This window comes from Colletes latitarsis, chromosome 7 (genome assembly GCF_051014445.1).
Source record: "Colletes latitarsis isolate SP2378_abdomen chromosome 7, iyColLati1, whole genome shotgun sequence".
Lineage (NCBI taxonomy): Eukaryota > Metazoa > Arthropoda > Insecta > Hymenoptera > Colletidae > Colletes > Colletes latitarsis.
In genome coordinates, this window is record NC_135140.1 from 5,282,159 (window position 1) to 5,297,121 (window position 14,963).

A 14,963-nucleotide genomic window follows, 5' to 3' on the forward strand; every position below is an offset into this window, starting at 1 on the left:
TTTTTTCGTCGAAAAATTTAGGCACCTACCCCCTGTCCATTTTTCTTAAAAATTAGTTTTTGACTTTTAGTAATTTTGTTTGACTCCCTACAGAAAAGTTGTCTAATACTTTTTAGTAGGTATCCATGAGCACTACTTCAGAAAAAAGTTTCATTGAAATATATTCACTATTGTAGGAGTTATGGCTGTTTAAAGATTGGATCATTTTTAGGGGGTTTTTCTCATTTTGCGGGGTCAAGAATCAACTTTTCGAATATTTTTGCAATTTCTACATATTCTCCATCAAAATACGCGTAGTTTGCTTTTTTAAACATTAAAATCGTCCAATCCGTTCAGGAGTTATAACATTTTAAAGATTTGCATGAAATTTCGGGTTAACATTTCTGGCCGGAAATTATATTTTCGGTGAGGAATTTTTTTCTCGAAAATGTGTAGGATTTTGGGGAATGACAAAAAATGATTGTAATCGACTCTTGCAACCGAAAATAATTTTTTTCAGAACGATTTGAAAAATTTTGTTTTTGCCAAAAAATTTCAGTACGTATCCGAATTTTTTTCTCGAAAGTGGGTAGGATTTCAGGGATATGTCTGTTCACCAAAAATGTTTATAATTGACTCCTGCAACCAAAAATAATTTTTCCAGAACTATTTGAAATTTTTTAATTTAATTTGTTAATAACTGTCTAATGAAGCCTCAGCCAAGGAATTGATATTCTTGATTTTCGCCTTATTTTGGCTTCTAGAATCTCCCACTAAAGTTTTTCCCAGGGTTAGCCGAACACAGCTGTTCAAGAGCAAGAAGGAAAGGTTCATTATCGTTCTTTATCGAATTCCCGAAGTTGCGTGAAGTGCTGACCTAGCGTAACATGTGGCTCGTGCGGTAGGATATGTCGGCTTTTCCCACCACTCCGTTAAACGCTAAGGAAGTTCATCATTACTAATGTCGACGTCGATGCACTCAATTATGGTAGATCTGACCACACTGGCTATAAAGGCTATACGAGGTGTAGTGTCTACCGTGTTATATGCTACTCAAATCATCGGTTCGTCGTAGATTCAACGGAAGTTTACTTGCTACTTCTCGTTATTACAGATAGCGATATCCGAATAGTAGAATTCCCGATCGGAAAACAATAGAAAGAATAGAAAGAAATCTTTTAGAATATGGTTGTTTCCAACCTCAACGACCACTACAAGACTGTAGAAGTATTCGTCAGCGAAAGCAAGGCAATCAATTTCAGTAATTCTGTAATTAATATTAAATAATGGAGTTAATCCATTTTTAATTTTTGTTCAATCTAGTAACTCGTAAATATTCTGTAAAGATTGTTTACAAGCACGGTAGACACTATACGTTACAGGGCGAATCGTATCTCGGCCGTCAGTGCGTAAAACACAGAGCGAACTTTAAAACTTTTGAAAACTAAGCAGAAATAAAAGAAATGTTATTCTTTTTATTTCTCTTATTTTTCCATAAGAAATCACCTCCCGCTCGCTTATACATGTTATTCGGGAACACCCTGTATATGGAGCTTCCTGCTTCGTTAAGATTCGTTTTCATGTGGCAGTAAAAATCCCACTGGCACACACTGTAATTACTCTATGGGAATTAAAAGATTAAGGAAATTATAATACCTTTGTTTGACAACAACGAATTTAACAAGAAATTATTGGAAATGTTAAAAACTAATTGTTATGAAAAAAGCATAATCATTAAAGGCGTAACAACTTTTCCCGCTATTTACATACATGAAAATGAAGCGCGTAATTTTCGTTCTTTTCTGAGATATTTCTATCAAATACACTTTTTTATAAAATATAACTAGATTATACTGATCACGTTAAAGTTGAGAGTAACTCTTTACAAGGATGTATTGAATACATCAGGATTTTCAAATCTTTTTTGTTAACTCACTAGGCGAGGTCAAGAAGGTATACGTAAGTAATTACAATTTACAATTACTTCGTTTCATTTATCGTGATTTATTTCAAAGTGCGATTAGTATAATGCTAAGTAATGATAAATAAAGTGTAGCTAATAAACATCCAAGCTTTGCATTATATTTAACAATAAAGTAACGGTAAACGTAATTTCCTCGATTGTTCAAAAGTAACGATCCCAATTTCTTAACCTGCTTTACCCAAAATCGTAGAAACGAAAATGGCAAGGGAACCGGACGAAGAATTGAGGAAGGCGTTCTCTCAACTCCATGAGAAAATGATCGACACTACGCAGAAATTGAAATTGGCGGATATACAGATTGAAAAATTAAAACGGTCCAAACAACGGGCCGAACTTACCGTCAAAGAGATAACCTCTTACCCGGAGAACACGATGACATACGAATCCGTCGGTAGAATGTTCTTTTTGGACGACATCAACAACATTAAAACTGGTCTTGACAAGCGAATGAAGTATGCTGACGAGAAAGTGAAAACTTTAGAGAACAACAAGACATACTTGCAACAAAACTTGAAAGAGTGTGAAAACAATATTAGGGAAATGATTCAGCAAAGGCAGAACAAAGATACGTCTGGTTAATGTTTCAATCTTTGAAACTTTTTCTTATCTTCAATCACCATGGAAATTTCACAATTTTCTTTCATTACTTTATTGATTGATTTGTTTTTGTTGCATCTGTAAGAAGTCATCTCTCTGTAATTTAAATAATAAAAAAACTGCACAATTCAATACTCGAATACAATCAGTGTTTGTTTCTGAATCTTTTGTATTTTGGAAGTATCTGTGTGAATTATAAAATGTACGTTCTCTTTTTACCAGAATCCATCTATTAAGCCATAATAAAATGATAAATAAAATTTTTGTGTAATTTTTAAAGCATACACTAAAAAAGCAAGTGTTCTAAATCTGGGCTGATGAATTTGTGATCTGTGAAATGCTTGCAATTCTTTTTCTGCTTTGCCTGCAACTAACTAAAACATCTAAGATGAGAAAAAAAACTTAAAGTATTGATTTAGTTTCTAATTATTATTAATTTATTCCAGCAGAATTAATACATACAACAAACGGGTTTCCGTGGTTTGACTTACTTTTTACTTTTATCATTCACTCTCCCTTTCTTTCACTCTTTCCACACTCTCGCTTAAATTCCTTAGCTAAGTCCTAAAATTACCCTTAAAAACTTATGTGCCAACGCAGTAATTTGGCAAAATCGATTAAGACGAAAATGAAAAATGTTCTAGTGTTTTCGAATCTGGGGTAGAAAAGATTGAACAGTTAATATGCTTACTCAAAGACCGGTTAATGGTTTTCTGTCTCATAATTACATTTAGTCGCTGTTTACTAGCATAATGCATGGGGTGTCGCGCGCTTCCGGCCTTATGAATTACTATGATACTCATGTGTATATGTGTATGCGTGTGTGTTCTGACATATGGTGCGAGTAGAATGTAACGACAGTATGTACAAAGATTATATCAAATTTGAACCTAAGTCCTATTTACTTTAACGGTGCTTGCTCTCATGAATTCGGAGTAAAACAACCGATCCCTGCGAAATCGAATTACATATATGTAATATATTATAGTTCACGTACCGTGTGCATTGTTGTATTATTTAAGTATCAAACAGACTTTTTGTGCCACTGCTTCCCGTAGTTCATACATGCAGTATCCCGTGATTTGTTTAGAAAATCAAACACAAAATTTAAGAACCTCACCACCGAGTTCTTATTCATATAAACCCATGCATTACAGTAGCGTGTTGTGTAAGAAAATGAATTCTCTTGGATACAATATGCAACATCAGTCTTAACTAAAATGATTGCCATTGTTCATCATCATAATCTATTGTTAATTCTCGATAATTCGTGTGAGCATGCGATCCAAATGAAAACCGTTGATTTCGCAAATTCGACTAAATCGAGTCTTTCCTGTATCGAAGGGAAACAAAAATAAAAACGAAACGTTGAGAATAAATTATGCGAACGACTACTCGACGCAGTCTATCTTACGATAAACTGCACACGTAGATCCACGACGTAAAACTATTCATTTCTTAAATAAGATTTTTTTTAAGTAAAATGTACTTATCGTTACGTTTACGATACATCGGCCAATGAAGAAATAGAAATCATGCTATCTTAATTCAGCCCAAGAAAATAATTTACATTGCTTTCTGCAGAGACCGTATGTATAAATACAAGAAAAAAAGACATGAAAACTTCGATGCTAGTCGCCGATTGTATATGTAATAAATACAGGGAGTAATGTAATTTGGATGTAAAATATTACGCACGTACGCATGTATGTGTCTGTTTTTTTTTTGTTACTCTTTTTTAACCCTTAGCGTCTTCTTTCTAATGAAAATTCAGCTAAAAATCGTAATTTACGAAAAATAATACAGCGCTACACGATTGCGTGTCAAGGTAGTGCAATCCGCGCCATTCTGAGTTATCTTGTTTGAGCCACTATTCGTCAATGTTTTGCTCTTCAAGCTAAAAAGTAAATTATGATGATAAATAGTCGTTTCCGTTATAGAGAAACTAATAACTAGACTGCACATAAAAATATGCCTTTACATAAAGATCCGTAATCTATTAATGATAAATCGTCTCTACGAACCTGTGAATCCTTGCGGCGGTTGACCCGGTACTGAGTATTGCGGTCTGAAATTACCAAAATTGGCCGCACCCGCGAAAGTAGCTGGCAACTGTCCACCGGAAAAGCCAGCGGGGAACTGTTGTGCCAGCAAAGCCGCTTGACCCGACTGAGAACTACTACCTCCCGGTGCTGTAGCTGCTAATCGACTTAATATCGACCTCTCGGACATCTGAAGTCTTTGAGCAACAGGTGGAATGCGAGCTAGAGTTGCTGGTAAGCGGCTCACATCCGACTTCATATCAGACAGCAGCTCCTCTAACTGATTTAGTACCTACGATGAACAATTTAAAAGGAAACATTTAACATAATTATATTCTGAATGAACTCTTTCATGTGAAAAAAGTAATTTACCTTATGCAACACAGCATTCGCTGGCTTATTGCCGGCAAGGCTCTCTTTACTAAGATGTTGATGCGATTCGGCAAGGCACTCAACTTCAGCAAATCTCGCATTTAGGCTCATCGCAGGATGGTTTGGGTCCTGCGTTAAATTCAGGTACGCGGCTCTCCTCAATTGCTCCTCTATCACTAATGCCTGTTCCAACAGTTTGAAGCGTCGAGCCAAGAATTTATTTTTTATTTCTAAGAAGTTACCCTTGCCCACATCCATTTTGAAGGGTTCGTTTATTATCGCAAACCTGCAGAGAACGATAAAAATGTTTTAAAAAAAATATTCGAAGTAGACCGCTTTACTTTTAGCGTTGATGTTTATGTCACCTGATATCATTCTGGATGTCCTGCCAGCGACCATAGCCATGTGTAACAATACCAGCCAACAGCCAATAATCATGTCTTCGATGCCATATTTCATACTCACGACCAGGTACCGCGGCTTTCTCCTCGTTTAACCATAACGTGTGTAATTCCGTGAATCCACCATCGGCAATGTTAAACATGAACTTGCGTTTAGGTTTTATCACCTCTGAATCACAGTCTTTTACATCTTTGTCCTTGTTGTCTTTATCCTATAATCATAAAATTAAATAAGTTGACCACGATCGAGGTGATCTCGATATTCCGGTATTGTGAAATAGATGAATACCTCTCGTTTTTCAGTGTCTTCCTCATCGTCTTTAACGATAACAACATCTTCCTCAGATTCTGGTTTAGGTTTATTTTCGTTATTCTCAATTTTATCGTCATGTTTCATTGTCGACTTTTCGTCTTTTGCATCTAACTTATCTTTCTCTTTTTCTATTCCTTCAGCCTCAGAGTCCTCCTCTTTCTTAGTATTCTCCTTGTCCTTATCCTTTTCAACACTGCTCTCTTCTTCATCTTTGGAATCCTTCGGTTCCTCCTTAATAACATCCTTTCTGTCGGTAGTCTAAAACATATATTTTTTTTAATTTCTAACTCTACTTTGAGAATTTTATACATTTTGCATCGTCGTTAGCACAAACCTCCTTATCCTTCTGTTCCTCTTTGTATTCCTTCAATTCGGACGCGTCAGAATTCGATTTACTGATCTCGCTAGTAGCGGTGCCAAGAGCAGAAGTTGGTGTTGGAGTCGCAGCAGGACTTGGACTAGGCGCGTTCGAGGTAGCCGGTGTCGCACTAGTACTGCTAGTTCCAGTTGCTCCCTCAACCCCGCTTTCAAGTTTCACAGGTTCTACTGGTTTTCGGATCATCTCGGGCATGGAATAATATCCGTTTATATGCTCGAATTCTTGAACCTGTTTAGAGAAAATTCATTCAGAAATCTATCGCCGAAAAAGAACCAATTACAATGGTCTTCGAAATTTTTATAAGAACACCACAAACAACATTTTGTTGTATCCTTAACTGTTTTAAAAATATAGCTTTTCCCAGTTGCGTGAGACAACCTACATATTACTAGCGTTATTTGTGAATAAAAATGTCAATAATGTATTCGCGCACGTGCCTTCTTCCTGATTAAGGACATCACACCAATTCTCGTTAAGACGTGTTGTCTACTGAGACCCTCTCTAGGTACACCATCCGCGAACGTCTCAGCGTTGTCGGCGCCTGGCTCGCAGAGATGTCGCATGAATAATGAAACGTATGCCTTGAAGTTCTTCTCTGATTTACCCCGGAGATCCCGAACCAGCCTAAAATGCGACAATATACTTTAACAGAACTTTAAATTAACTGACAATCTACAATCGTGTTCTGAGCGAGCGACTAACCACTGAGAGTTGAACGCATCCTGCGGTGGCATGCCGTAACGCATAATGGCATTGAGGAATGCTTTTCTTTGCCTGGCGTTAAAGCCCAATACCTGAACGAAAAAATTCATTTTATTAAATTGTTGTTTATCATTGATTATTAAGAATTTAAAATTAAAATCAAATTGCTGTACTTCAATGTTTCCATTCACTCGAGCAAGCAACGGTGGCAAAGGTCGATCCTTTTCGTCTCTCCTCTCCAATCTTCGTCTGCTTCTACGAGATAATAAATCTCCATCGCCCTTTTCATCAAAGTCATCATCCTCTTTGTCGTCATCGCTCGGTGCGCTAAAATCGCTATTATAATCCGACAGGTTCTCCTGCCAGGGCTGATCGTCTCTTGTTCCCTGATCCCCGGTCACTACACCATCATTGTAGTTCACTTGCTTACGTACTCGTTTACCTGTAATTAATTAGCATTTCTTAATTATCCATGTACAAAAAAAAAACAATAGATTGCATAAAAAATATACATACCTTTTCCAAGGGTTCTGGCAATATCTTCTTGCTGCTGTTCATAATGGTGTCTCAATAATTTGATCCAGTAAGCAGGATCCGTATTTTCAGCTTCTTGCTTTATGATTTCCGTATCTGCCTCTTCTTCAGTTTCGCCTTCCTTTGTCACGTACGACGCAACTTTGAAGGAACTTAAGTATTCATTGGCCCAATTCTCTTTCTGTTCGATACCTTCCTTGCTTCTATCTAGCAATTCAGCGACAGCTTTGTCATCGTAATGAATGGCTTCGTCCTCTTTGCCTTCCTCCTCCTTAAACAATTCTTCGGTACCGAATCGTAAGATGTCATCCAGTTCCTGTTTGCTGAAATTAGCACCTTTCCCACCCATTCCGGGTCTAACGACCAAATGTGTAAGCATCATTTTTCGTTTCGCTACTTGCGTCACTCGTTCCTCGACGGAGTTACGAGTAACGAATCTATAGATCATGACCTTGTTCGCCTGACCGATTCTATGAGCTCTGCTAAATGCTTGAATGTCGTTGTGCGGGTTCCAATCAGAATCGTAAATGATGACAGTGTCAGCAGTTGCCAAGTTTATACCCAAACCACCGGCACGAGTAGAGAGTAAGAAAACAAATTGCTGCGCACCAGGCGCGTTGAATCTGTCTATAGCCTCTTGTCGCTGCGCGCCTGTTATGTTACCGTCGATTCTTTCATACTTGTAACCCTCTCCTTCCAGATAATCCTCGAGAATGTCCAACATTTTCGTCATTTGAGAGAAAATCAGCACCCTGTGTCCACCGTCCCTCAATCTCTTCAACATTTTGCTCAAAAGCACCAATTTTCCAGCTGCTTTAATCAACGCGGATGTTTCGTAACTTCCGTTAGGCGCGGTTGGTGCCTCTTGGGAGGCAGCTGGGAATAAGTAAGGATGATTGCAGCACTTCTTAAGATCCATCATGATATTTAATAACGATACTTGTTGACCACCTCCCTTAGGATTCAATGCCTCAAAGTTCCTTGTCAAGATGTACTTGTAATATTTCTTTTGCATGGGAGACAATTCGACGCGAACGATGAACTCCGACTTACTTGGCATATTTTTTAATACGTCGGCTTTCAATCTTCTCAACATGTGAGGCCCGAGCAACTCATGCAATTTCTTTACCTGTTCCTCCTTTGAAATGTCGGCGAACTCATTTTGAAACGCAGCCAAGTCATTGAATTTGTCACGACACAAAAAGTTTAACAGATGGAAGAGTTCTTCCAAGTTATTCTGCAGTGGAGTACCGGTCAACAATAACTTATATGCGATGTTATAAGATGCCAATAATCTAAAGAATTTTGATTGATTAGATTTCAGCCTGTGCGCCTCGTCTACCACTAATACGGCCCAATCTATTGATCCCAAACATGCAGAGTCAATAGAAATAAGTTCGTAACTGGTGAGCAGCACGTTGAATTTGATTTGAGACGATCGGATTTTCGACGCTCGACCACCGCGTACAGCACCCTCTTCAAAGGACAATTCATTCTCTCGTATCACAATACGACTATCCTTGTCGCCTGGAATTAACGTGAAACACAATAAATAATCATAAAATTGTGGAAATCGTTCGTAATGACTTTGTAGTTATATTCACTAACCGACATAAGTGACGCAATAGAAGTCAGGTGCCCATGTTTCAAATTCACGCTCCCAATTAATAATGGTCGATAAAGGGACTGAGACGAGAAAAGGTCCTTTGCAATGACCTTCTTTGTACAACGAGTACAGGAAAGTGATAGTTTGGATAGTCTTTCCCAGACCCATCTCGTCTGCCAAGATCGTGTCTATACCTTGGCCCCAGGAATATCTCAACCAATTCAAACCCTGTGAAGCGATGAAAGTATAGGGCACTTTTCATAAATATTTAGATAGTTTTATGATTTTATACTTACTTCTAATTGGTAAGGATGTAATTGCATTCCAGTTTGATCCAAGTACTCTGGTTGTCGCTCATACTTTTTCTTAAGATCGGTGGTAGGCTTGTCAGGTGGTGGTGTGTACCGTTTAGGTGTCCTCTCTTCATCATCGATGAGCTCACGAGCTTTTGATTTTTTGCCTTTACCTAGATAATACGAACGATTACCGTTATGACCTAATTTGACAAAGGTTGCAAAAACAAAAGAGAAAAATAAATTAACCGACTCTTCTCACCCTTCTTGCCCTTGCGAGAGGAACTACCATCGCAACAGTTCGCTGCTCTGAGATCCAAGTAATACTCGATGGCCTGCTTCAAACCCGGAATATCTTCGTGTTCATCTTCCAAAGTGGCTTGATCATATCCTAATTCTCTCCATTTAACGAGATACGTTGCTCTGCCGTCTCTTGATAACCGATGATTAATTACTCGGTGCACTACTAGCCATTCTGGCCGAACTCCATAACGATAGAATCGTTCTTCCAAATTATATTCATCTCTGTTTGTAGCACCGTCTTGCTCTTTTAACCGTTTTACGCGGGAATCGCTTTCGTCTAACGGTTCCTCCAATTTTGGAGGTTCGTCCATATCATACTTTCGTGAATAATTTCTACAATATACATACAAAATCCATAATAACGAGATATATTGTGTATATTATCGTTTATTCGATCAACACTATACCTGAACATAAGAGGATGAAAAACGTCAAGCTGTAATTCTGTAATCCAGTCACAATGCCAATACGACATATCCGCCCATTTTACAAAGAACTCGCGCATCTTACGTTGCTTAGGAGCTGCCTTACTTGTAGAAGGTTCTTCCGATGGCATCTCTGGGCAATCCTTCCACCTCCATGTTAAAATCTTAGCAACTGTCAAGGAGTAATGTTAAGAAGCGTTTGTGAGTATATGTTCACCGCTGTATGTATTTTTCCAATATTATTTTATATAACATATACAAACCTTTTCCACGTAAAGGCGGACAAGAACATCTAGGACACTTCCAGTCACCATCAGGAATCTCTGAGAGCGGTGGATTTAAACAATGCGTATGGTAAGCGCTAGTACAGCTATCGCAGCATAGCAATTCACCACCGTCTTTACATATTCTACAGAATTCCATATGTTCGTCGTCATCTTCGGCCGCGCCTAAAAATTTAACAATTAGATAAAACTCAATTTGCATCTATTATTTCTCTTCTCTTTACTTCAACATGGTGGGCGGGATAATAGGTGTAGGATCATGAGGAAGGTACCTGCAATACCTTCTCCTTCGCAGTGAGGACAACTCCATTTTCCTTCAGGCGTTTCTTCCAACTCCGGCTCTAGACATACCAAGTGGTACGCTCTAGGGCAGGTGTCACATAATATAATTTCTCCACCTTGTTGACACACTTCACAATAATCCTGATGGTCAGTCTGTGCACGTATGAAGACAGGCATTATTAAAAAAAAGAGGGAGATACATATTTTCTGAACAAGTTAGTTGCTTGATACTAACAAGAAATTCTCAATGTAATTGTTAGAATACGCGAATTTTTACAGTGAAATGATATAAATCATAATGATAAAAACAATATCGATCGTCCAACGAAGATAGCTTGAATTACCTGAAGACCTTCCTCTCCGTCCGGAAACTTCGATGTAGTCTTCGTCTTTTTCTTCTTTTTAGTTTTGTTTCCAATTTTAGTTTTTGCCTTCCTACGAATAGGTGGTTCCGCAGGTGGCTCGACTCCATTTTCTTCAGCATTCCCTTTAGTTGTTCCATCTGCACCGGGCGGCTCTTCTGCGTCAGCCAACATTTGCTCAAACTCCATATCGGAATCTCTGTCACTACCAGCGCCACTACCTTCTGCTTCCTCATCCTAAACAATAACATCAACGATCATCGAAAACGAATAAATTACTAACAATTAATATATAAACTACGAATATAAATTATACAGAAATGAAAAAATCAAAACGGTTTCGATACTTTGGGTTGCACCATCCTCAGTAACCACGTTAAACATAATAATTATACAAGAATGAAATGTGCGAAGAAAGAATTAATTTTTGTATAATTGTTATGTTGAACAGTGGTCACTAAGGATGACACAAACTAAAGTGTCAAAAACTTTTTGCCGTTTGATATTTAAAGCTTTCACGGACCAGGTGTGTTCTGACGCTCTCAAGAACAACATGTATATCACCTTAAGATATATCAAATTTTGATTACCGAACTTCCTCGTTTACGTTTTCCAAGTTTTATTTTGAGCGTTGGCACTTTAGAAGCTTTTTTCCCTTTTTTCGCCCTGGACCCTCTCGATTTTCGTTTCCTATCGCTATCTTCGTCATCGTCCTCCTCGTCTTCACCTTCCTGTACCGTTCCACTGCGATTCGCTCTTGAATTTCTACTATCTTCATCTACATTCGCGGATGCCACATCCGCATCTGGCTGTGTATGTGGATTCAATTCGGAAAAGTCTCGCCACTTAGCAGCTACCAACATCATAAGTTTTGACATTGGAACCTAAACACATAAAGTACGAGAATCAACAAATGTCTACAAGAATTATCTCTCTTGCGCTCAATAACTATGGTAAAAATAAATTTACTTTAGGATTCTCCTTTGCTAGAAGTGGTCTGACATGTTGTTGGAATAATTTATATGTTGTTAAATTCTGGAAGTCTGCATCTGTATATTCAATCTGTACATCAGTCAATCCAAAGGTATTACAAACTTCTTCTATAGTAGGCATGCCTGTTGTGGGTTCCTGACTCGAAGGAGCTGATGCAGTGTGACTGGATGACTTCCTAGATGATGATTTTCTACTTTTTCTGTTACCAGCATAGTCACTATCCTCTCCAGCTACATCACCTGCTTCACCGCCACCTCCAAAATCACTTTCCTAGATTTTCAATCACAAAAAAGGAAGAAAAATTAACAAATTAGTATACTACACAACATTAACTAAATTATCCATTCAATTAAAGAAGATAGTTACGTCTCCAGAATCAGATTTTTTCTTCTTTTTCTTCTTCTTTCCCTTCTTATCTTCACTACGGGCTTTACGTTTTTTCCCCTTCTTCTTTTTTCGCTCCTCTGGCTCATAATCATCATCTTCTTCCTACATTGACAAATGTTTAGAACAATTACAATGTTATCTTACAAAACTACTAAGATGTGTAAATCTAATTTTTATAGAAGATGCTCACTAGTCTTTGAGATTCTTCTGCATCAGACGAACCATCAACTTGCTGATTAACGTTGGAAACTTGACCTCCAGTTTCTTCTATATCATCTTCTCCTGAAAGTGAAATACACAAAAATAATATTTAATATAGTTTATATTTATTTTACTACTGTAATAAAAAATATGATATATATCAAACATGAAATGCTTCATTATTTTACCGTATTTTTAATATTTTTGCGATTCAATTGTACATAGCATACAACTGATAGAAAATGACTTCACTGTCAGTTTTGACTTATATAAAATCAATATCTGCATTCATTATAACTCAGACATTCTAAAGAATGATCTATATATAAAATATTAATGTTTGCCGAATTATTAATTACATCGTATATTCGAAACAATTAATATAAAACTATCGAATTTATTTTACATATATATATATAAACATTACATGTCTAATCATTAGACAATATTATTCAAATTATCTCCCAGCGCGCTATTATGCGCGGTATGAAAACGATTCCTATCAATCAAACATTTTTCCAGAAAATTTGATAAATTTTACTTGGAAACTATATAACGTGACCTTGACTTTTTCCCTTCGAACACGATACCCGTTAAAAAATAATTTAAAACCTGCGTTAAAAAAGAATAATAATAATAAAAAGCAAACTATGAACGGAATTTTGTTCATCCAAGCCTTTGTTCGCATAACGACGTAGTATTGATAATTGCCGAATCAATAACAACGTTTATAAGAAACCGATATTTTTTTTTTAATTTAGGAAAAACGATTATACCGATAAAACTAACATAATTTGAGGCATTTTCGGCAAAAACGAACATTTGTACATGTGTAAGCATTGTCTCAAAAACAACACCGACATCAAAATCAAATTAGTCCGAACGTATAAATTATTTCGGACTAATCCGCCAGTTCGGTAAATGCTTTGTACGAGTGTGCGTCCGCCATTTTCTTCAAAAGGGCTCACACCACATTAGTTGTCTATATTTTATATTTGTGACATTGTCGCGGAATTTGTAGCACGTGTGTATTTTTTGAAGGCGCGAAAAAGAACCGTAATCGAAGTCATCCTCTTTAGATTACAGGATATACCAAAAATCTGTATTAAGCCCTGGAACACGCGTTCTTTCCACGCGTGGCTATGTGTGTGTACGTCTATACGAATGCACCTGAATGAGAAAAGAGAGACTTCGTGTGGGCATGCGGACAGTAATGCACACATACATAGTCATGCCAGATGTTCGGAAAACCGAAGCAAACGTTGTAAACTTACTTCGAGATTTCACTTGGACAGAAATTAGCAATTTTTCACTTTCAAAGACGATTCATGCAAATATCGAAATGTATTGTATATGTATGAAGTCGTTGAAATAAATTGAAAACGCATTCTAACGCGTTTCGCGTGACGAAACAACGCGTGTCTTCTAATTTTTCGCGTGAATCGCGATGGAACGAAAGAATTCATCCATATCGGATAAATGAAATTAATTACACAATGTATCGTTCATGGAGTGTTCATTAACTACTAATTATGTAAGGAATGCTTTGAAAATAGCGCGAAGTATTTGAGGAGTGATTGCAAAAAATCTTGATCAGCAATAAAATCACAATGTCACGATTTGAAATCTAATTCATACGGGGATTTGTGATCGAACGTTGACAGTGATTTAGCATTGACGAAAGGCCGAGAACCATGTGATTTCCGTCCAACTATTGGATGTAAACAATAACCTATACCTGAACGGTTATTTCGCTGCGTTTACATGAAGATTAAACGTGTCGCGATTACCGACTATCAAAAGCATCGTTATCGAAGACTCGAATTATTTGACAATTCAAAGGTTATCTTCTTTTTCATCGAGAAAGTACCGAACCTCCATGAACCGCGATCAAACTTCGACAAATTCCCTGTAGCGTGACACCGAGTCTAACCAAAGCTAGTTAGAAATCGCGGTAAAAAAAGCATGGAAAACTACAGAAGGACCAATTGACATGGCAGCCATCGTACGAAAAGCGCGCGTCCTGCGTGCTCGAGGACACACAACTTTCCGGTAGTATTCATGACCAAGAGGCCATGCACTTACCCGCGTAGCTCTCGTCCACCTCCTCGTCAGACGCCATGCTCCAAAACCACGGGATGGATGATCAACGCTTTCGAATACCACCGGGATATCGCTTTCACCGGAGAGAAAACACAGCGTAGAAATTAAAGCGACATTAAACGAGGCTCGCGTTTGTAGCTCGACGCTCTCTTGCGTTTCTTTCAATTTCGGCGTGCCGTCACTTCGTCTCGCGTACGTGCACCGATGTGCACCTACTGCCGTACGCTTCTTCTCTCACGCGATTCGTCGATTCTCCTCGTTCTTCCCTCCACCACTCGCCGATTTTAAGTCCCTTCTCTGCCCGTGAGAGTGATTCTTCCCCGCTTCCCCTCTATTCACCACCGCGTCCCCTTGCACAGACCGTTACAGCGTGCTCTGTGGCTGATGTACGCGAATGGATCTACCGTGTTGCATTTATTTC

At 37.9% G+C, this 14,963-nt stretch overlaps 2 protein-coding genes across 12 annotated transcripts; one reads left to right on the plus strand and one right to left on the minus strand.

Annotated features, from left to right (window-relative positions):
* Positions 1 to 1,728: 1,728 nt before the first annotated feature.
* Positions 1,729 to 2,820, plus strand: Pfdn1 (prefoldin subunit 1). Of its 3 annotated transcripts, none has more exons than XM_076767976.1 (2): positions 1,729 to 1,938; positions 2,154 to 2,820. In XM_076767976.1, exon 2 carries the CDS (start codon positions 2,162 to 2,164, stop codon positions 2,540 to 2,542), a length of 381 nt encoding a protein of 126 aa, XP_076624091.1. In that variant the 5' UTR covers positions 1,729 to 1,938; positions 2,154 to 2,161; the 3' UTR covers positions 2,543 to 2,820. The 3 variants fall into 3 exon arrangements, with proteins under 3 accessions (XP_076624091.1, XP_076624092.1, XP_076624093.1); XM_076767977.1 differs by lacking the exon at positions 1,729 to 1,938 and adding an exon at positions 1,945 to 2,081; XM_076767978.1 differs by lacking the exon at positions 1,729 to 1,938 and adding an exon at positions 1,945 to 2,075.
* Positions 2,821 to 3,018: 198 nt separating this feature from the next.
* Mi-2 (chromodomain-helicase-DNA-binding protein Mi-2 homolog) lies at positions 3,019 to 14,836 on the minus strand. 9 transcript variants are annotated; one of them, XM_076767967.1, is made up of 21 exons: positions 14,525 to 14,835; positions 12,429 to 12,520; positions 12,218 to 12,340; positions 11,828 to 12,121; positions 11,449 to 11,742; positions 10,841 to 11,095; positions 10,487 to 10,649; positions 10,194 to 10,379; positions 9,913 to 10,102; positions 9,456 to 9,838; positions 9,206 to 9,375; positions 8,912 to 9,137; positions 7,286 to 8,830; positions 6,770 to 7,211; positions 6,505 to 6,691; positions 6,023 to 6,295; positions 5,665 to 5,946; positions 5,340 to 5,587; positions 4,975 to 5,260; positions 4,585 to 4,894; positions 3,019 to 4,457 (listed from the first exon to the last, which is right to left on the minus strand). In XM_076767967.1, exons 1-21 carry the CDS (start codon positions 14,559 to 14,561, stop codon positions 4,453 to 4,455), a joined length of 5,991 nt encoding a protein of 1,996 aa, XP_076624082.1. In that variant the 5' UTR covers positions 14,562 to 14,835; the 3' UTR covers positions 3,019 to 4,452. The 9 variants fall into 9 exon arrangements, with proteins under 9 accessions (XP_076624082.1, XP_076624083.1, XP_076624088.1 ...); XM_076767968.1 differs by lacking the exon at positions 3,019 to 4,457 and having other exon boundaries at positions 4,577 to 4,894; positions 6,505 to 6,709; positions 6,770 to 6,861; positions 6,943 to 7,211; positions 14,525 to 14,836; XM_076767973.1 differs by lacking the exon at positions 3,019 to 4,457 and having other exon boundaries at positions 4,577 to 4,894; positions 6,770 to 6,861; positions 6,943 to 7,211; positions 10,496 to 10,649.
* Positions 14,837 to 14,963: the final 127 nt, after the last annotated feature.

What these genes read in the sequence shown, in the direction of transcription:
- Pfdn1 (XM_076767976.1), top strand. Translation starts at nt 2,162, where the DNA reads ATGGCAAGGGAACCGGACGAAGAATTGAGGAAGGCGTTCTCTCAACTC.
- Mi-2 (XM_076767966.1), bottom strand. Translation starts at nt 14,561, where the DNA reads ATGGCGTCTGACGAGGAGGTGGACGAGAGCTACGCGG. An exon ending in GGGCAAGAAGGGTGAGAAGA is followed by an intron (nt 9,376 to 9,455) that starts GTCGGTTAATTT and finishes CGTATTATCTAG; the next exon opens with GTAAAGGCAAAAAATCAAAA. An exon ending in TACATCCTTACCAATTAGAA is followed by an intron (nt 9,138 to 9,205) that starts GTAAGTATAAAA and finishes ATCGCTTCACAG; the next exon opens with GGTTTGAATTGGTTGAGATA.